Here is a 24,020-nt window from a genome sequence, read left to right as displayed (position 1 = left end):
TGGAGACTGGCTAGGCCACTCCAGGACCTTGAAATGCTTCTTACGAAGCCACTCCTTCGTTGCCCTGGCGGTGTGCTTTGGATCATTGTCATGTTGAAAGACCCAGCCACGTTTCATCTTCAATGCCCTTGCTGATGGAAGGAGGTTTGCACTCAAAATCTCACGATACATGGCCCCATTCATTCTTTCATGTACCCGGATCAGTCGTCCTGGCCCCTTTGCAGAGAAACAGCCCCAAAGCATGATGTTTCCACCACCATGTTTTACAGTAGGTATGGTGTTTGATGGATGCAACTCAGTATTCTTTTTCCTCCAAACACGACAAGTTGTGTTTCTACCAAACAGTTCCAGTTTGGTTTCATCAGACCATAGGACATTCTCCCAAAACTCCTCTGGATCATCCAAATGCTCTCTAGCAAACTTCAGACGGGCCCGGACATGTACTGGCTTAAGCAGTGGGACACGTCTGGCACTGCAGGATCTGAGTCCATGGTGGCGTAGTGTGTTACTTATGGTAGGCCTTGTTACATTGGTCCCAGCTCTCTGCAGTTCATTCACTAGGTCCCCCCGCGTGGTTCTGGGATTTTTGCTCACCGTTCTTGTGATCATTCTGACCCCACGGGGTGGGATTTTGCGTGGAGCCCCAGATCGAGGGAGATTATCAGTGGTCTTGTATGTCTTCCATTTTCTAATTATTGCTCCCACTATTGATTTCTTCACTCCAAGCTGGTTGGCTATTGCAGATTCAGTCTTCCCAGCCTGGTGCAGGGCTACAATTTTGTTTTTGGTGTCCTTTGACAGCTCTTTGGTCTTCACCATAGTGGAGTTTGGAGTCAGACTGTTTGAGGGTGTGCACAGGTGTCTTTTTATACTGATAACAAGTTTAAACAGGTGCCATTACTACAGGTAATGAGTGGAGGAAAGAGGAGACTCTTAAAGAAGAAGTTACAGGTCTGTGAGAGCCAGAAATCTGGATTGTTTGTTTCTGACCAAATACTTATTTTCCACCATAATATGCAAAAAAAATGTTAAAAAAACAGACAATGTGATTTTCTGAATTTTTTTTTCTCAGTTTGTCTCCCATAGTTGAGGTCTACCTATGATGTAAATTACAGACGCCTCTCATCTTTTTAAGTGGTGGAACTTGCACTATTGCTGACTGACTAAATACTTTTTTGCCCCACTGTACGTCTGTCATCACCCACCATACATTCATGCACCTTTCTACACTACCTGGGAACAACGTCCTACATGACCTACCTCCATCATCACGCATCATCCTTCCATGCACCTCCACCTTTCTCCACCACCTTGGCACAACGATCTAAGTCTATCATCACCCACCATACATTCACGCACCTTTGTCCACTATCTGGGAACAATGTCCTACATGACCTAGTTCCATTATCACCCACCATAAATTCATGCATCTTTCTCCACTACCTGGAAACAATGTCCTACATGACCTACGTCCATCATCACCCATCATTCTTCTCTGCACCTCCACTTTTCTCCACCACCTTGGCACAACATGCTACATCACGTACCTCCATCATCACCCATCATCCTTCCATGCACCTCCAGCTTTCTCCACCATCTTGGCACAACATCCTACTTGACCTAGCTCCATCATCCTTCTCTGCACCTCCACTTCTCTTGGCATCCTTGGCACAACGACCTACGTCTATCATCATTACCCACCATACATTCATGCACCTTTCTCCACTACCTGGAAATGACGTCTTACATGACCTAACTCCATCATCACCCATCATCCTTCCATGCACATCCAGCTTTCTCCACCACCTTGGCATGTCCTACATGACCTATGTCTATCATCACCCACCATACATTCATGCACCTTTCTCCACTACCTGGGAACAACGTCCTACATCATCTAGCTCCATCATCACCCATCATCCCTAGGCATATGCCAAGCTTTATCATTCTTCACTTTGTCATCTCTAGCCATAGATCACCCTACGTCATTCACCACCTTCCATCATTTCCCCCTCCGTCCATCCCGGCACATCGCTATCCCTCACTGTTGGCTCCTCCATCTCGTCATCACCTTTTCGCTCTTCCGCATCCACCTGTTTATAGCCCTCGTTATCCATCTCTGACCGTCTTCTCCCAGCCCAGCTCCGGCACTGAACATCCCACCACTATCCGTCTACTTTCCAGACATGCTGCTATATTCCTGCCTCTCTTGATCGTTCTTATTTCTTGCAGCCCCTCGTCACCCTCCTGTGTAATTTCCTACCCTCACATGAGGAGCAGATGAAGTGTCCCCCACTCCGGTGCGTCTGCATTGTATTCCTACCCCCGGCCTGGAATCATCTGCTAATATTCATCGCTTTCACTTTATTTCAATCCATCTCACTTAACAAGCCTGTTACGGAAATCTGCATTGATCTCCTGCACTAAGTGAGAGTTCCGTCCTCTTGATGTGTCACGTTTAGAAAGACTTCCCTTCTCCATCTTACTCCTGCTGGAATGAACGTCTGAGATTTCATCTCTCCCTATTTTCCCATTCTCTTCGGTTTGGCCGAGTGTTTTACGACCTGTTCTACTTTCCCATCCGTCTCCTGTCTATGATGCCCTGTGGTCAGGCGTAATTCATTCTCTGCCAGTCTCTATGCACAACTCATGGTTACACCCAATGGCAATAACCGTGCAACATGCAACACGTAAGTAATGGATTAAGGAACGTAACCAAAAACTACTGGAAAGCCATGGCCAGCTTGCCAACCATCTACGCACCCATCCCCAGGTGCATCTCCTATACCTCTGGCACGTTCCATGGGAAGATGACTAAACTCATGCGTTGTGTAGAGATGGAGACAGCAGCCATTAGCCAAATATGCACACATGCTCCATATCCACAATACTTACCATGATCGAATACACAAATCCCACTATGTTGACTGGCCACATAGGGCAAAAACAGGACAGGATGGCAATGACGAGATAGTCCTTTGGCTTTTCTGGCTCAATGCCGCTGGCAGTGGCAGTAGACCCTTGTCGGCAGAGGCTTGGCCGGGGCGAGTTGGATGCGGCTTGAGCCAGCCGTCCTTCTGAACCAGTCAGGCTGGGGGCTCGAGGTCCTCCGTTGGCTGCCGGCTGGGCCTTCAAGTCATTGAGCGATGAAGCTTTGGATTGGATGGTCACTGATGGTTCCACTTCAGATGCAGCAGCCTCCTGAGCAGGTTCTGGTTCCTCTACCACCACCACAGTGGTAGAACATACTGGCTCCGAAGGCTCCGCCGGGGTAGTCTCCACCTCAGGTGGAGGCCCCGTATCTGCAGGAGGTGTTGCCATGGGTAAAGGAGCCAGTAGAGAAGGTTGAAAAGACGGGATAAAAATGGGCCCAGAAGAGAGACGTGAAGAAGGAAAGCAAGAGCGGAATTCTAAAAGGTAGGAAGAGATAGAGTCATATACGGGGCAGGTGAGCACGCAGATGTCAGCTATTATCAGGGACATTGGGGACAAAAGCCAAGAAGACCATCCTGATCCCCAACATACACTAAGCGGGGACCATTCTCTACATGCTATAATGTTATTTACCCTCATTATACCATGGACTCCTCCCATTGCACCAAAGAAGCTCTCCGCAACGCCTATAACTCCTCCTACCCCTCATCATTACCACTCTTATCAGAGAGGATTGTGATAACTCCTCCTATTTTCAATACCCCTCCTACTATTCTGTATAAGTCCTCCCATTATAGAAGCTCTACATAACTCCACTTATTGATTCTCTTAACTCCTCCCACAAGTCTTTATAACCCCTCCTATTTCTGATCACTCCTCCCACTAGTATATAACCCCTCCTATTTCTGATCACTCCTCCCACTAGTATATAACCCCTCCTATTTCTGATCACTCCTCCCACTAGTCTTTATAACCCCTCCTATTTCTGATCACTCCTCCCACTAATCTTTATAACCCCTCCTATTTCTGATCACTCCTCCCACTAATCTTTATAACCTCTCCTATTTCTGATCACTCCTCCCACTAGTCTATAACCCCTCCTATTTCTGATCACTCCTCCCACTAGTCTATAACCCCTCCTATTTATGATCACTCCTCCCACTAGTCTTTATAACCCCTCCTATTTCTGATCACTCCTCCCACTAGTCTTTATAACCCCTCCTATTTCTGATCACTCCTCCCACTAGTCTTTATAACCCCTCCTATTTCTGATACCTCCTCTTTCATAGTAACATAGTAACATAGTTAGTAAGGCCGAAAAAAGACATTTGTCCATCCAGTTCAGCCTATATTCCGTCATAATAAATCCCCAGATCTACGTCCTTTTACAGAACCTAATAATTGTACGATACAATATTGTTCTGCTCCAGGAAGACATCCAGGCCTCTCTTGAACCCCTCGACTGAGTTCGCCATCACCACCTCCTCAGGCAAGCAATTCCAGATTCTCACTGCCCTAACAGTAAAGAATCCTCTTCTATGTTGGTGGAAAAACCTTCTCTCCTCCAGACGCAAAGAATGCCCCCTTGTGCCCGTCACCTTCCTTGGTATAAACAGATCCTCAGCGAGATATTTGTATTGTCCCCTTATATACTTATACATGGTTATTAGATCGCCCCTCAGTCGTCTTTTTTCTAGACTAAATAATCCTAATTTCGCTAATCTATCTGGGTATTGTAGTTCTCCCATCCCCTTTATTAATTTTGTTGCCCTCCTTTGTACTCTCTCTAGTTCCATTATATCCTTCCTGAGCACCGGTGCCCAAAACTGGACACAGTACTCCATGTGCGGTCTAACTAGGGATTTGTACAGAGGCAGTATAATGCTCTCATCATGTGTATCCAGACCTCTTTTAATGCACCCCATGATCCTGTTTGCCTTGGCAGCTGCTGCCTGGCACTGGCTGCTCCAGGTAAGTTTATCATTAACTAGGATCCCCAAGTCCTTCTCCCTGTCAGAGTTACCCAGTGGTTTCCCGTTCAGTGTGTAATGGTGATATTGATTCCTTCTTCCCATGTGTATAACCTTACATTTATCATTGTTAAACCTCATCTGCCACCTTTCAGCCCAAGTTTCCAACTTATCCAGATCCATCTGTAGCAGAACAGATGGATCTGTTCTGCTACAGATGGATCTATACCTCTTCCCATTACAATAAGAATCTTCTTTATACTATTCTTATTGTTACATAGCCAAGAAAATAGAACCAACAACCTGTGCACACTGTACACATACACAACACTGTACACACCTGACAGCCTCTATACACACTGTACCCATAAACAATAATGTACACACCAAACACCCCCTATACACACTGTACACAAAATACTGTACACACCTGACACTCATGTACACATACAATACTGTACACACCTGACACTCATGTACACATACAATACTGTACACACCTGACACCCCCTATACACATACAATACTGTACACACCTGACACCCCCTATACACATACAATACTGTACACACCTGACACCCCCTATACACATACAATACTGTACACACCTGACACCCCCTATACACATACAATACTGTACACACCTGACACCCCCTATACACATACAATACTGTACACACCTGACACTCATGTACACATACACAATACTAAAAGAACGTAATAGCAACTGTATTTCCAGTAGATAGAGTATCAGGATTCTATATAAAATCAAATATAAAATAAATATAACACATAATAAACTGAAATCCTGTTGCTAAAAGAAAAAGAAGTGGCAAACCACTCGGAACGTATATAAAAACCAGCAAGCCGTCACATGGACACTCAAGACTAAATCATATAAGAAGCCACAATAACCAAGACTGGGAATGATAAAAGAGAAGCCTTGTGCCCAAGTACAGAGCAAAAAAAAAAAAAAGTGGTGCTCTGTACTTGGGCACACAGGACGGACAGGTATATACATACGCATGTACAATCTTGAGTGGCGCGTGAGGACACGTCTGTGTACGGCGCGGTTCTTCTTCCCCTTCATTTGGCACATTGTTGTTGGCATTACTTACAGTATCTCATATTTACAGCACCTGCACTTTATGTTTATCCCCTGGATTTGATTTTAGCACCTTATTTAACCCACCTTTACCTCACTATATAGCACGTATACACATATATGTGTCCATGAAATGCACACCACTATGAGTTTTCTATAAGATCATGGGATTGTCTATTTTATTTTTACTATATTGTATTTTATCCTGTCTATTCCTTATATACTTTAATCTATAAATTCCCAAGTAGGCGCCCTATAGTGCCGTTACTGCCATATAAATACAATAAAGGCTTCTCTTTTATCATTCCCAATCTTCGTTATTGTGGCTTCTTATATGATTGTTAGTCTTGAGTGTCCATGTGACGGCTCTATACACATACACAATAGAGCACACACCTGACACCCTCTATACACATACACAATACAGTACACACCTGACAGGCTCTATACACATACACAATACAGTACACACCTGACACCCTCTATACACATACACAATAGAGCACACACCTGACACCCTCTATACACATACACAATACAGTACACACCTGACACCCTCTATACACATACACAATACAGTACACACCTGACACCCTCTATACACATACACAATAGAGTACACACCTGACACCCTCTATACACATACACAATACAGTACACACCTGACACCCTCTATACACATACACAATACAGTACACACCTGACACCCTCTATACACATACACAATAGAGCACACACCTGACACCCTCTATACACATACACAATAGAGCACACACCTGACACCCTCTATACACATACACAATACAGTACACACCTGACACCCTCTATACACATACACAATACAGTACACACCTGACACCCTCTATACACATACACAATACAGTACACACCTGACACCCTCTATACACATACACAATAGAGTACACACCTGACACCCTCTATACACATACACAATACAGTACACACCTGACACCCTCTATACACATACACAATACAGTACACACCTGACAGGCTCTATACACATACACAATACAGTACACACCTGACACCCTCTATACACATACACAATACAGTACACACCTGACACCCTCTATACACATACACAATAGAGTACACACCTGACACCCTCTATACACATACACAATACAGTACACACCTGACACCCTCTATACACATACACAATACAGTACACACCTGACAGGCTCTATACACATACACAATACAGTACACACCTGACAGGCTCTATACACATACACAATAGAGTACACACCTGACACCCTCTATACACATACACAATAGAGCACACACCTGACACCCTCTATACACATACACAATACAGTACACACCTGACACCCTCTATACACATACACAATAGAGCACACACCTGACACCCTCTATACACATACACAATACAGTACACACCTGACACCCTCTATACACATACACAATACAGTACACACCTGACACCCTCTATACACATACACAATACAGTACACACCTGACACCCTCTATACACATACACAATACAGTACACACCTGACACCCTCTATACACATACACAATAGAGTACACACCTGACACCCTCTATACACATACACAATACAGTACACACCTGACACCCTCTATACACATACACAATACAGTACACACCTGACACCCTCTATACACATACACAATAGAGTACACACCTGACACCCTCTATACACATACACAATACAGTACAGTACACACCTGACACCCTCTATACACATACACAATACAGTACACACCTGACACCCTCTATACACATACACAATAGAGCACACACCTGACACCCTCTATACACATACACAATAGAGTACACACCTGACACCCTCTATACACATACACAATACAGTACAGTACACACCTGACACCCTCTATACACATACACAATACAGTACACACCTGACACCCTCTATACACATACACAATACAGTACACACCTGACACCCTCTATACACATACACAATACAGTACACACCTGACACCCTCTATACACATACACAATAGAGCACACACCTGACACCCTCTATACACATACACAATAGAGTACACACCTGACACCCTCTATACACATACACAATACAGTACAGTACACACCTGACACCCTCTATACACATACACAATACAGTACACACCTGACACCCTCTATACACATACACAATACAGTACACACCTGACACCCTCTATACACATACACAATAGAGTACACACCTGACACCCCCTATACACATACACAATACAGTACACACCTGACACCCCCTATACACATACACAATACAGTACACACCTGACACCCTCTATACACATACACAATACAGTACACACCTGACACCCTCTATACACATACACAATAGAGTACACACCTGACACCCTCTATACACATACACAATAGAGTACACACCTGACACCCTCTATACACATACACAATACAGTACACACCTGACACCCTCTATACACATACACAATACAGTACACACCTGACACCCTCTATACACATACACAATACAGTACACACCTGACACCCTCTATACACATACACAATAGAGTACACACCTGACACCCTCTATACACATACACAATACAGTACACACCTGACACCCTCTATACACATACACAATAGAGTACACACCTGACACCCTCTATACACATACACAATACAGTACACACCTGACACCCTCTATACACATACACAATACAGTACACACCTGACACCCTCTATACACATACACAATACAGTACACACCTGACACCCTCTATACACATACACAATACAGTACACACCTGACACCCTCTATACACATACACAATAGAGCACACACCTGACACCCTCTATACACATACACAATACAGTACACACCTGACACCCTCTATACACATACACAATACAGTACACACCTGACACCCTCTATACACATACACAATACAGTACACACCTGACACCCTCTATACACATACACAATAGAGCACACACCTGACACCCTCTATACACATACACAATACAGTACACACCTGACACCCTCTATACACATACACAATAGAGCACACACCTGACACCCTCTATACACATACACAATACAGTACACACCTGACACCCTCTATACACATACACAATACAGTACACACCTGACACCCTCTATACACATACACAATACAGTACACACCTGACACCGTCTATACACATACACAATACAGTACACACCTGACACCCTCTATACACATACACAATACAGTACACACCTGACACCCTCTATACACACACACAATAGAGTACACACCTGACACCCTCTATACACATACACAATACAGTACACACCTGACACCCTCTATACACATACACAATACAGTACACACCTGACACCCTCTATACACATACACAATAGAGCACACACCTGACACCCTCTATACACATACACAATACAGTACACACCTGACACCCTCTATACACAATACAGTACACACCTGACACCCTCTATACACATACACAATACAGTACACACCTGACACCCTCTATACACATACACAATACAGTACACACCTGACACCCTCTATACACATACACAATAGAGTACACACCTGACACCCTCTATACACATACACAATAGAGTACACACCTGACACCCTCTATACACATACACAATACAGTACACACCTGACACCCTCTATACACATACACAATAGAGCACACACCTGACACCCTCTATACACATACACAATAGAGCACACACCTGACACCCTCTATACACATACACAATACAGTACACACCTGACACCCTCTATACACATACACAATACAGTACACACCTGACACCCTCTATACACATACACAATACAGTACACACCTGACACCCTCTATACACATACACAATAGAGTACACACCTGACACCCTCTATACACATACACAATACAGTACACACCTGACACCCTCTATACACATACACAATAGAGCACACACCTGACACCCTCTATACACATACACAATACAGTACACACCTGACACCCTCTATACACAATACACAATACAGTACACACCTGACACCCTCTATACACATACACAATACAGTACACACCTGACACCCTCTATACACATACACAATACAGTACACACCTGACACCCTCTATACACATACACAATACAGTACACACCTGACACCCTCTATACACATACACAATAGAGTACACACCTGACACCCTCTATACACATACACAATACAGTACACACCTGACACCCTCTATACACAATACAGTACACACCTGACAGGCTCTATACACAATACAGTACACACCTGACACCCTCTATACACATACACAATACAGTACACACCTGACACCCTCTATACACATACACAATACAGTACACACCTGACACCCTCTATACACAATACACAATACAGTACACACCTGACACCCTCTATACACATACACAATACAGTACACACCTGACACCCTCTATACACATACACAATAGAGCACACACCTGACACCCTCTATACACATACACAATAGAGCACACACCTGACACCCTCTATACACATACACAATACAGTACACACCTGACACCCTCTATACACATACACAATACAGTACACACCTGACACCCTCTATACACATACACAATACAGTACACACCTGACACCCTCTATACACAATACAGTACACACCTGACACCCTCTATACACAATACAGTACACACCTGACACCCTCTATACACATACACAATAGAGTACACACCTGACACCCTCTATACACATACACAATACAGTACACACCTGACACCCTCTATACACAATACAGTACACACCTGACACCCTCTATACACATACACAATACAGTACACACCTGACACCCTCTATACACATACACAATACAGTACACACCTGACACCCTCTATACACATACACAATACAGTACACACCTGACACCCTCTGTACACATACACAATACAGTACACACCTGACACCCTCTATACACATACACAATACAGTACACACCTGACACCCTCTATACACATACACAATACAGTACACACCTGACACCCTCTATACACATACACAATACAGTACACACCTGACACCCTCTATACACATACACAATACAGTACACACCTGACACCGTCTATACACATACACAATACAGTACACACCTGACAGGCTCTATACACATACACAATACAGTACACACCTGACACCCTCTATACACATACACAATACAGTACACACCTGACACCCTCTATACACATACACAATACAGTACACACCTGACAGGCTCTATACACATACACAATAGAGTACACACCTGACACCCTCTATACACATACACAATACAGTACACACCTGACACCCTCTATATACATACACAATACAGTACACACCTGACACCCTCTATACACATATACAATACAGTACACACCTGACACCCTCTATACACATACACAATACAGTACACACCTGACACCCTCTATACACATACACAATACTGTACACACCTGACACCCTCTATACACATACACAATACAGTACACACCTGACACCCTCTATACACATACACAATACAGTACACACCTGACACCCTCTATACACATACACAATACAATACACACCTGACACCCTCTATACACATACACAATACAGTACACACCTGACACCCTCTATACACACACAATACTGTACACACCTGACACCCTCTATACACATACAATACCGTACACACACACAATACAGTACACACCTGACACCCTCTATACACATACACAATACAATACACACCTGACACCCTCTATACACATACACAATACGGTACACACCTGACACCCTCTATACACATACACAATACAGTACACACCTGACACCCTCTATACACATACACAATAGAGCACACACCTGACAGGCTCTATACACATACACAATACAGTACACACCTGACACCCTCTATACACATACACAATAGAGCACACACCTGACACCCTCTATACACATACACAATACAGTACACACCTGACACCCTCTATACACAATACAGTACACACCTGACACCCTCTATACACATACACAATAGAGCACACACCTGACACCCTCTATACACATACACAATACAGTACACACCTGACACCCTCTATACACATACACAATACAGTACACACCTGACACCCTCTATACACAATACAGTACACACCTGACACCCTCTATACACATACACAATACAGTACACACCTGACACCCTCTATACACATACACAATACAGTACACACCTGACACCCTCTATACACATACACAATACGGTACACACCTGACACCCTCTATACACAATACAGTACACACCTGACACCCTCTATACACATACACAATACAGTACACACCTGACACCCTCTATACACATACACAATAGAGCACACACCTGACACCCTCTATACACATACACAATACAGTACACACCTGACACCCTCTATACACATACACAATACAGTACACACCTGACACCCTCTATACACATACACAATACAGTACACACCTGACACCCTCTATACACATACACAATACAGTACACACCTGACACCCTCTATACACATACACAATACAGTACACACCTGACACCCTCTATACACATACACAATACAGTACACACCTGACACCCTCTATACACATACACAATACAGTACACACCTGACACCCTCTATACACATACACAATACAGTACACACCTGACACCCTCTATACACATACACAATACAGTACACACCTGACACCCTCTATACACATACACAATACAGTACACACCTGACACCCTCTATACACATACACAATACAGTACACACCTGACACCCTCTATACACATACACAATACAGTACACACCTGACACCCTCTATACACATACACAATACAGTACACACCTGACACCCTCTATACACATACACAATACAGTACACACCTGACACCCTCTATACACATACACAATACAGTACACACCTGACACCCTCTATACACATACACAATACAGTACACACCTGACACCCTCTATACACATACACAATACAGTACACACCTGACACCCTCTATACACATACACAATACAGTACACACCTGACACCCTCTATACACATACAATACCGTACACACCTGACACCCTCTATACACATACACAATACAGTACACACCTGACACCCTCTATACACATACACAATACCGTACACACCTGACACCCTCTATACACATACAATACCGTACACACCTGACACCCTCTATACACATACAATACCGTACACACACACACAATACGGTACACACCTGACACCTTCTATACACACACAATACTGTACACACCTGACTCCTCTTGCACACAATACACACCCGTCAGCACTATGCGCACACATACACCACGCTGATGCTGTTCCCACATGCAGCTGACACACAATCCACACCAGACAGCCGCTGTGCTCCGCCACATGGTGAACCCGCACTGTCTCCTCTCTGCAGCTTCTGGACCTATTAGATGTGAATGTAGATGAGATGCAGGAAATTGGGAAGGAGAGGGGGGAGGTGGAGATGCAGAGCCAAGTCAGCGCTTCACCTGGACAAGGGATGAATGAGAAGTTAACTGTGTGTGTGCCGGCTGCCCTGTGTTACACCCGCCCTCCATGTGTCATGTGCCAGGTGTGCGCTGCCTGTGTACATGTGTACCCATCCGTGCCTACGCAGCATGTGTTTGGGCTGTTGTATAGTGAGCACATCACTCCTCAGCCTTTCCTCCTCCTCCTCCAGGCTTCCCCATCCTAACAGCAGTACCAGTATATAACGAGACATCACTAGATTCATCCCTGCACCCCAAAATCACATAACTGTGAGCGTGAGAAATACATCAGCGCTCACACCTGCACATGCCATGCACCCTGCCCGCATCCCTCCACCATCTGCAGCAGAGCCAGAAATGCCCAGCGATGCTGCTGCCCCTCCCGACACACCTAGATGGGAGCATCTCACCTCCTCTCTTTCCTTCTGTCCTCTCTCCAGCAGTCTCCTGGGGTTAGTTAGGGAAAATGGGGGGGGACACAGGACACTAAACCTCACAGGTCAACCCTAGAGGGGTCCGATACCCACCCACCCCCCGACACAAAGCAAAGCAGCGTGTGTCTGGTTGTGAGGATACTGTGTCTGTGTCTCTCTCCCCCTCCCACTTTCTCTCCTTTCCCCCTCTTTCTGTCTCCCTCCCACTTTCACTCCATCTCGCTGTCTTGTAGTAGCTGTAAGGATGCTCAGACTCGCAGCACCTCCCTGGTGCTGACCCGAACACATCCCCTGCCCAGCCCTGGCGCCCTTGTGCTAATCCTCAGCCGCCTTGCACCCCTCAGCTCTCTGCACCCTAGTGATCCCTGCATCCCTCAGCTCCCTGCCCCCTGGTGATCCCTGCATCCCTCAGCTCCCTGCACCCCTCAGCTCCCTGCCCTCTGGTGCTCCCTAAACCCCTCAGCTCCCTGCCCCCTGCATCCCTCAGCTCCCTGCCCCCTGGTGCTCCCTGCATCCCTCAGCTCCCTGCATCCCTCAGCTCTCTGCACCTTAGTGATCCCTGCATCTCTCAGCTCCCTGCATCCCTCAGCTCCCTGCCCCCTGGTGCTCCCTGCATCCCTCAGCTCCCTGCCCCCTGGTGCTCCCTGCACCTCTCAGCTCTCTGCACCCCTGTGCTCCCTGCACACCATGTGCTCTCTGCATACCAATGTTCTCTGCACCCTAGTGCTCCCTGCACCCCTGTACTTCCTGCACACCATGTGCACCCTGCACACCATGTGCTCTCTGCATCCCTATGCTCACTGCACCCGTGCTCCCTGCACCCCTCAGCTTCCTGCATCCCTCAGCTCCCTGCCCCCTGGTGCTCCCTGCATCCCTCAGCTCCCTGCCCCCTGGTGCTCCCTGCATCCTAGTGTTCCCTGCATCCCTCAGCTCTCTGCCTCCTGGTGCTCCCTGCATCCCTCAGCTCCCTGCATCTCTCAGCTCCCTGCACCCTAGTGCTCCCTGCATCCGTTCAGATCTCTGCACCCAAGTGCTCCCTGCACCCCTGCGTTCCCTGCACCCCTTCAGCTCTCTGCCCCCCCAGAGCTCTCTGCATCCCTATGCTCCCTGCATCCCTATGCTCCCTGCACCACTGAGCTCCCTGCATCCCTCTGCTCTCTGCACCCCTGTGCTCCCTGCACACCATGTGCTCTCTGCATACCAATGTTCTCTGCACCCTAGTGCTCCCTGCACCCCTGTACTTCCTGCACACCATGTGCACCCTGCACACCATGTGCTCTCTGCATCCCTATGCTCACTGCACCCGTGCTCCCTGCACCCTGAGCTCCCTGCACCCCTGAGCTCCCTGCCCCCTGAGCTCCCTGCACACCATGTGCTCCCTGCACACCATGTGCTCCCTGCACCCCTGAGCTCACTGCAGCCTAATATTAGTGGTAGGACTCGCAAGCGTGAGGACCCTTGACGTTGGATTGCGAGTTTATCTATTACTAGATGGCAGCCCGATTCTAAAGAATCGGGAGTCTAGAATCCATATATACTTTATTTATTCAAATGTAAGAATAATACAATTAATAAATAATAGTAAGAAAGAACAAAAATAATAGGCAGTATATGGAGAAAACACCAAATAAAAGTTCAAAATTGGTGTGAAAATGTCACTGAACCACTTCACAACTAAATATATATAGTTTTGGTAAATGGTATTATCATTTTTTTGACGAAATTCGGCAGGAGCTTGAAGAGCAACGTCACTGGGCCGCCTCCACGCAGTAGAAACTTGCTGTGAGGTAAAAATTCAAAAATCACACCAAAATGGCGGGCGGAATGTGTCACAGTACGGCACGTTTCTGATTGGTCGCTCGCAGCAGGCTGCAACCAATCAGACACTGGACACTGTTGACGTCACTTATCTCCGGACATTAGCTCCGGACATTAGCTCCGGACATTAGCTCCGGACATTAGCTCCGGACATTAGCTCCGGACAAAGCCACGGAAGTTGGCACAAATTGCAGGAAGTAGTATTCTAGGCAATTATATATTAGATGGCCAAAATATTAACCGATACCTCATTTAATGTATTTATCATGTGCATTAACTTTTTTACCTTTTATTGCACTTTTTATCATTTCTTGCAGGATGCAGCCAGGCCTCTTTTTGTTGGCTTAGTGTACTGGGGCGCCGGTCGCTGTGGGGTGCATATATATATATTTAGTGCTGGGCAGCTCGCCTGTTCATACTGTGGGCGTCATCAAGAGGCTGTTAGCCGGACACTTTGCATCACACGCACCTGTGTGACTGGCGTCCTATCAAAGTCCTATTTGTGTGCAATTTTTCTACTATGCAGCCCCCCCTCCATAATCTGGTAGGTGCGGGGGTGGCTGTTTCTATCAGTAGTTTGCACCTGTGCTGCCCCCCTTAGCCTCTACCAGTGGGGGCTGCTGCATCCTGCTAGTGCATTTGTCATCGGACAGGTTTTGGAAAGGTGGGATCCTTATGGTGTTTATTTTTTAATTTTGCTGTTAGCCAAATACTCCCATCACCCTTAGCACCCTGCACCCTTAGCGCTCTGCACCTCTGTGCTCCTGAGCTTCTGGTCCCAGTTATACATCTACACACCTTTATTAGGGCCATACAGGGCTGCAGTGACCCTCTGCTGGCAAGCAACGCCCAATACTTCCTACTATGTGGCGGTGGTATCAGGTGTAGCTGTATAGGTGTAATATCAGGAGTAATAACCCTGCAGTATGTGGCGGTGGTATCAGGTGTAGCTGTATGGGTGTAATATCAGGAGTAATAACCCTGCAGTATGTGGCGGTGGTATCAGGTGTAGCTGTATGGGTGTAATATCAGGAGTAATAACCCTGCAGTATGTGGCGGTGGTATCAGGTGTAGCTGTATGGGTGTAATATCAGGAGTAATAACCCTGCAGTATGTGGCGGTGGTATCAGGGGTAGCTGTATGGATGTAATATCAGGAGTAATAACCCTGCAGTATGTGGCGGTGGTATCAGGTGTAGCTGTATGGGTGTAATATCAGGAGTAATAACCCTGCGGTATGTGGCGGTGGTATCAGGTGTAGCTGTATGGGTGTAATATCAGGAGTAATAACCCTGCAGTATGTGGCGGTGGTATCAGGTGTAGCTGTATGGGTGTAATATCAGGAGTAATAACCCTGCAGTATGTGGCGGTGGTATCAGGTGTAGCTGTATGGGTTAATATTAGGAGTAATAACCCTGCAGCATGTGGCGGTAGTATCAGGTGTAGCTGTATGGGTATAATATCAGGAGTAATAACCCTGCAGCATGTGGCGGTAGTATCAGGTGTAGCTGTATGGGTGTAATATCAGGAGTAATAACCCTGCAGCATGTGGCGGTAGTATCAGGTGTAGCTGTATGGGTATAATATCAGGAGTAATAACCCTGCAGCATGTGGCGGTGGTATCAGGTGTAGCTGTATGGGTGTAATATCAGGAGTAATAACCCTGCGGTATGTGGCGGTGGTATCAGGTGTAGCTGTATGGGTGTAATATCAGGAGTAATAACCCTGCAGTATGTGGCGGTGGTATCAGGTGTAGCTGTATGGGTGTAATATCAGGAGTAATAACCCTGCAGTATGTGGCGGTGGTATCAGGTGTAGCTGTATGGGTGTAATATCAGGAGTAATAACCCTGCGGTATGTGGCGGTGGTATCAGGTGTAGCTGTATGGGTGTAATATCAGGAGTAATAACCCTGCGGTATGTGGCGGTGGTATCAGGTGTAGCTGTATGGGTGTAATATCAGGAGTAATAACCCTGCGGTATGTGGCGGTGGTATCAGGTGTAGCTGTATGGGTGTAATATCAGGAGTAATAACCCTGCGGTATGTGGCGGTGGTATCAGGTGTAGCTGTATGGGTGTAATATCAGGAGTAATAACCCTGCAGCATGTGTCGGGGGTATCAGGTGTAGCTGTATGGGTGTAATATCAAGAATAATAACCCTGCAGCATGTGGCGGTGGTATCAGGTGTAGCTGTATGGGTGTAATATCAGGAGTAATAACCCTGCAGTATGTGGCGGTGGTATCAGGTGTAGCTGTATGGGTGTAATATCAGGAGTAATAACCCTGCGGTATGTGGCGGTGGTATCAGGTGTAGCTGTATGGGTGTAATATCAGGAGTAATAACCCTGCGGTATGTGGCGGTGGTATCAGGTGTAGCTGTATGGGTGTAATATCAGGAGTAATAACCCTGCAGTATGTGGCGGTGGTATCAGGTGTAGCTGTATGGGTGTAATATCAGGAGTAATAACCCTGCAGTATGTGGCGGTGGTATCAGGTGTAGCTGTATAGGTGTAATATCAGGAGTAATAACCCTGCGGTATGTGGCGGTGGTATCAGGTGTAGCTGTATGGGTGTAATATCAGGAGTAATAACCCTGCAGTATGTGGCGGTGGTATCAGGTGTAGCTGTATGGGTGTAATATCAGGAGTAATAACCCTGCGGTATGTGGCGGTGGTATCAGGTGTAGCTGTATGGGTGTAATATCAGGAGTAATAACCCTGCAGTATGTGGCGGTGGTATCAGGTGTAGCTGTATGGGTGTAATATCAGGAGTAATAACCCTGCAGTATGTGGCGGTGGTATCAGGTGTAGCTGTATGGGTGTAATATCAGGAGTAATAACCCTGCGGTATGTGGCGGTGGTATCAGGTGTAGCTGTATGGGTGTAATATCAGGAGTAATAACCCTGCAGTATGTGGCGGTGGTATCAGGGGTAGCTGTATGGGTGTAATATCAGGAGTAATAACCCTGCGGTATGTGGCGGTGGTATCAGGTGTAGCTGTATGGGTGTAATATCAGGAGTAATAACCCTGCAGTATGTGGCGGTGGTATCAGGTGTAGCTGTATGGGTGTAATATCAGGAGTAATAACCCTGCAGTATGTGGCGGTGGTATCAGGGGTAGCTGTATGGGTGTAATATCAGGAGTAATAACCCTGCGGTATGTGGCGGTGGTATCAGGTGTAGCTGTATGGGTGTAATATTAGGAGTAATAACCCTGCAGCATGTGGCGGTGGTATCAGGGGTAGCTGTATGGGTGTAATATCAGGAGTAATAACCCTGCAGTATGTGGCGGTGGTATCAGGTGTAGCTGTATGGGTGTAATATCAGGAGTAATAACCCTGCGGTATGTGGCGGTGGTATCTGGTGTAGCTGTATGGGTTAATATTAGGAGTAATAACCCTGCAGTATGTGGCGGTGGTATCAGGTGTAGCTGTATGGGTGTAATATCAGGAGTAATAACCCTGCAGTATGTGGCGGTGGTATCAGGTGTAGCTGTATGGGTTAATATTAGGAGTAATAACCCTGCAGTATGTGGCGGTGGTATCAGGTGTAGCTGTATAGGTGTAATATCAGGAGTAATAACCCTGCAGCATGTGGCGGTGGTATCAGGTGTAGCTGTATGGGTGTAATATCAGGAGTAATAACCCTGCAGTATGTGGCGGTGGTATCAGGGGTAGCTGTATAGGTGTAATATCAGGAGTAATAACCCTGCAGTATGTGGCGGTGGTATCAGGTGTAGCTGTATGGGTGTAATATCAGGAGTAATAACCCTGCAGTATGTGGCGGTGGTATCAGGTGTAGCTGTATGGGTGTAATATCAGGAGTAATAACCCTGCAGCATGTGGCGGTGGTATCAGGGGTAGCTGTATAGGTGTAATATCAGGAGTAATAACCCTGCGGTATGTGGCGGTGGTATCAGGTGTAGCTGTATGGGTGTAATATCAGGAGTAATAACCCTGCAGTATGTGGCGGTGGTATCAGGTGTAGCTGTATAGGTGTAATATCAGGAGTAATAACCCTGCAGCATGTGGCGGTGGTATCAGGTGTAGCTGTATGGGTGTAATATCAGGAGTAATAACCCTGCAGCATGTGGCGGTGGTATCAGGGGTAGCTGTATAGGTGTAATATCAGGAGTAATAACCCTGCGGTATGTGGCGGTGGTATCAGGTGTAGCTGTATGGGTGTAATATCAGGAGTAATAACCCTGCAGCATGTGGCGGTGGTATCAGGGGTAGCTGTATAGGTGTAATATCAGGAGTAATAACCCTGCGGTATGTGGCGGTGGTATCAGGTGTAGGTGTATGGGTGTAATATCAGGAGTAATAACCCTGCGGTATGTGGCGGTGGTATCAGGTGTAGCTGTATGGGTTAATATTAGGAGTAATAACCCTGCGGTATGTGGCGGTGGTATCAGGTGTAGCTGTATGGGTGTAATATCAGGAGTAATAACCCTGCGGTATGTGGCGGTGGTATCAGGTGTAGCTGTATGGGTGTAATATCAGGAGTAATAACCCTGCGGTATGTGGCGGTGGTATCAGGTGTAGGTGTATGGGTGTAATATCAGGAGTAATAACCCTGCGGTATGTGGCGGTGGTATCAGGTGTAGCTGTATGGGTGTAATATCAGGAGTAATAACCCTGCAGTATGTGGCGGTGGTATCAGGTGTAGCTGTATGGGTGTAATATCAGGAGTAATAACCCTGCAGTATGTGGCGGTGGTATCAGGTGTAGCTGTATGGGTGTAATATCAGGAGTAATAACCCTGCGGTATGTGGCGGTGGTATCAGGTGTAGCTGTATGGGTGTAATATCAGGAGTAATAACCCTGCGGTATGTGGCGGTGGTATCAGGGGTAGCTGTATGGGTGTAATATCAGGAGTAATAACCCTGCGGTATGTGGCGGTGGTATCAGGTGTAGCTGTATGGGTGTAATATCAGGAGTAATAACCCTGCGGTATGTGGCGGTGGTATCAGGTGTAGCTGTATGGGTGTAATATCATGAGTAATAACCCTGCAGTATGTGACGGTGGTATCAGGTGTAGCTGTATAGGTGTAATATCAGGAGTAATAACCCTGCAGTATGTGGCGGTGGTATCAGGTGTAGCTGTATGGGTGTAATATCAGGAGTAATAACCCTGCAGCATGTGGCGGTGGTATCAGGTGTAGCTGTATGGGTGTAATATCAGGAGTAATAACCCTGCAGTATGTGGCGGTGGTATCAGGTGTAGCTGTATGGGTGTAATATCAGGAGTAATAACCCTGCGGTATGTGGCGGTGGTATCAGGTGTAGCTGTATAGGTGTAATATCAGGAGTAATAACCCTGCGGTATGTGGCGGTGGTATCAGGGGTAGCTGTATGGGTGTAATATCAGGAGTAATAACCCTGCAGCATGTGGCGGTGGTATCAGGGGTAGCTGTATAGGTGTAATATCAGGAGTAATAACCCTGCGGTATGTGGCGGTGGTATCAGGTGTAGCTGTATGGGTGTAATATCAGGAGTAATAACCCTGCGGTATGTGGCGGTGGTATCAGGTGTAGCTGTATAGGTGTAATATCAGGAGTAATAACCCTGCGGTATGTGGCGGTGGTATCAGGGGTAGCTGTATGGGTGTAATATCAGGAGTAATAACCCTGCGGTATGTGGCGGTGGTATCAGGTGTAGCTGTATGTGTGTAATATCAGGAGTAATAACCCTGCGGTATGTGGCGGTGGTATCAGGTGTAGCTGTATGGGTGTAATATCAGGAGTAATAACCCTGCAGTATGTGGCGGTGGTATCAGGTGTAGCTGTATAGGTGTAATATCAGGAGTAATAACCCTGCGGTATGTGGCGGTGGTATCAGGGGTAGCTGTATGGGTGTAATATCAGGAGTAATAACCCTGCGGTATGTGGCGGTGGTATCAGGTGTAGCTGTATGGGTGTAATATCAGGAGTAATAACCCTGCGGTATGTGGCGGTGGTATCAGGTGTAGCTGTATGGGTGTAATATCAGGAGTAATAACCCTGCAGTATGTGGCGGTGGTATCAGGTGTAGCTGTATAGGTGTAATATCAGGAGTAATAACCCTGCGGTATGTGGCGGTGGTATCAGGTGTAGCTGTATGGGTGTAATATCAGGAGTAATAACCCTGCGGTATGTGGCGGTGGTATCAGGTGTAGCTGTATGGGTGTAATATCAGGAGTAATAACCCTGCAGTATGTGGCGGTGGTATCAGGTGTAGCTGTATGGGTGTAATATCAGGAGTAATAACCCTGCGGTATGTGGCGGTGGTATCAGGTGTAGCTGTATGGGTGTAATATCAGGAGTAATAACCCTGCAGTATGTGGCGGTGGTATCTGGTGTAGCTGTATGGGTGTAATATCAGGAGTAATAACCCTGCGGTATGTGGCGGTGGTATCAGGTGTAGCTGTATGGGTGTAATATCAGGAGTAATAACCCTGCGGTATGTGGCGGTGGTATCAGGTGTAGGTGTATGGGTGTAATATCAGGAGTAATAACCCTGCGGTATGTGGCGGTGGTATCAGGTGTAGCTGTATGGGTGTAATATCAGGAGTAATAACCCTGCAGCATGTGGCGGTGGTATCAGGTGTAGCTGTATGGGTGTAATATCAGGAGTAATAACCCTGCGGTATGTGGCGGTGGTATCAGGTGTAGCTGTATGGGTGTAATATCAGGAGTAATAACCCTGCGGTATGTGGCGGTGGTATCAGGTGTAGCTGTATGGGTGTAATATCAGGAGTAATAACCCTGCAGTATGTGGCGGTGGTATCAGGTGTAGCTGTATGGGTGTAATATCAAGAATAATAACCCTGCGGTATGTGGCGGTGGTATCAGGTGTAGCTGTATGGGTGTAATATCAGGAGTAATAACCCTGCGGTATGTGGCGGTGGTATCAGGTGTAGCTGTATGGGTGTAATATCAGGAGTAATAACCCTGCAGCATGTGGCGGTGGTATCAGGTGTAGCTGTATGGGTGTAATATCAGGAGTAATAACCCTGCGGTATGTGGCGGTGGTATCAGGTGTAGCTGTATGGGTGTAATATCAGGAGTAATAACCCTGCAGCATGTGGCGGTGGTATCAGGTGTAGCTGTATGGGTGTAATATCAGGAGTAATAACCCTGCGGTATGTGGCGGTGGTATCAGGTGTAGCTGTATGGGTGTAATATCAGGAGTAATAACCCTGCGGTATGTGGCGGTGGTATCAGGTGTAGCTGTATGGGTGTAATATCAGGAGTAATAACCCTGCAGCATGTGGCGGTGGTATCAGGTGTAGCTGTATGGGTGTAATATCAGGAGTAATAACCCTGCAGCATGTGGCGGTGGTATCAGGTGTAGCTGTATGGGTGTAATATCAGGAGTAATAACCCTGCGGTATGTGGCGGTGGTATCAGGTGTAGCTGTATGGGTGTAATATCAGGAGTAATAACCCTGCAGTATGTGGCGGTGGTATCAGGTGTAGCTGTATGGGTGTAATATCAGGAGTAATAACCCTGCGGTATGTGGCGGTGGTATCAGGTGTAGCTGTATGGGTGTAATATCAGGAGTAATAACCCTGCAGCATGTGGCGGTGGTATCAGGTGTAGCTGTATGGGTGTAATATCAGGAGTAATAACCCTGCGGTATGTGGCGGTGGTATCAGGTGTAGCTGTATGGGTGTAATATCAGGAGTAATAACCCTGCGGTATGTGGCGGTGGTATCAGGGGTAGCTGTATGGATGTAATATCAGGAGTAATAACCCTGCGGTATGTGGCGGTGGTATCAGGGGTAGCTGTATGGATGTTATATCAGGAGTAATAACCCTGCAGTATGTGGCGGTGGTATCAGGTGTAGCTGTATGGGTGTAATATCAGGAGTAATAACCCTGCAGTATGTGGCGGTGGTATCAGGTGTAGCTGTATAGGTGTAATATCAGGAGTAATAACCCTGCGGTATGTGGCGGTGGTATCAGGTGTAGCTGTATGGGTGTAATATCAGGAGTAATAACCCTGCAGCATGTGGCGGTGGTATCAGGTGTAGCTGTATGGGTGTAATATCAGGAGTAATAACCCTGCGGTATGTGGCGGTGGTATCAGGGGTAGCTGTATGGATGTAATATCAGGAGTAATAACCCTGCGGTATGTGGCGGTGGTATCAGGTGTAGCTGTATGGGTGTAATATCAGGAGTAATAACCCTGC

At 46.3% G+C, this 24,020-nt stretch overlaps 1 protein-coding gene across 1 annotated transcript in view; it reads right to left on the bottom strand.

Annotated features, from left to right (window-relative positions):
- PRRT2 (proline rich transmembrane protein 2) overlaps positions 1–14,177 on the bottom strand; it is a 30,170-nt gene extending 15,993 nt beyond the window's left edge. Inside the window, exons 1-2 of the mRNA XM_069734996.1 lie at positions 14,006–14,177; positions 2,896–3,410 (exon numbers count right to left, since the gene is read on the bottom strand). Coding sequence (XP_069591097.1) covers positions 2,896–3,321 — 426 coding nt within the window. The 5' untranslated portion in view covers positions 3,322–3,410; positions 14,006–14,177. The remainder of the gene's footprint in view (positions 1–2,895; positions 3,411–14,005) is intronic.
- Between the last annotated feature and the right edge of the window lie 9,843 nt (positions 14,178–24,020).

The sequence above is a fragment of the Ranitomeya imitator genome, chromosome 7 (genome assembly GCF_032444005.1).
Source record: "Ranitomeya imitator isolate aRanImi1 chromosome 7, aRanImi1.pri, whole genome shotgun sequence".
In the NCBI taxonomy this organism is placed as follows: Eukaryota; Metazoa; Chordata; class Amphibia; order Anura; family Dendrobatidae; genus Ranitomeya; species Ranitomeya imitator.
Note: the sequence above shows the minus strand (reverse complement) of the source record. Positions and strands in the feature narration are given on the sequence as shown.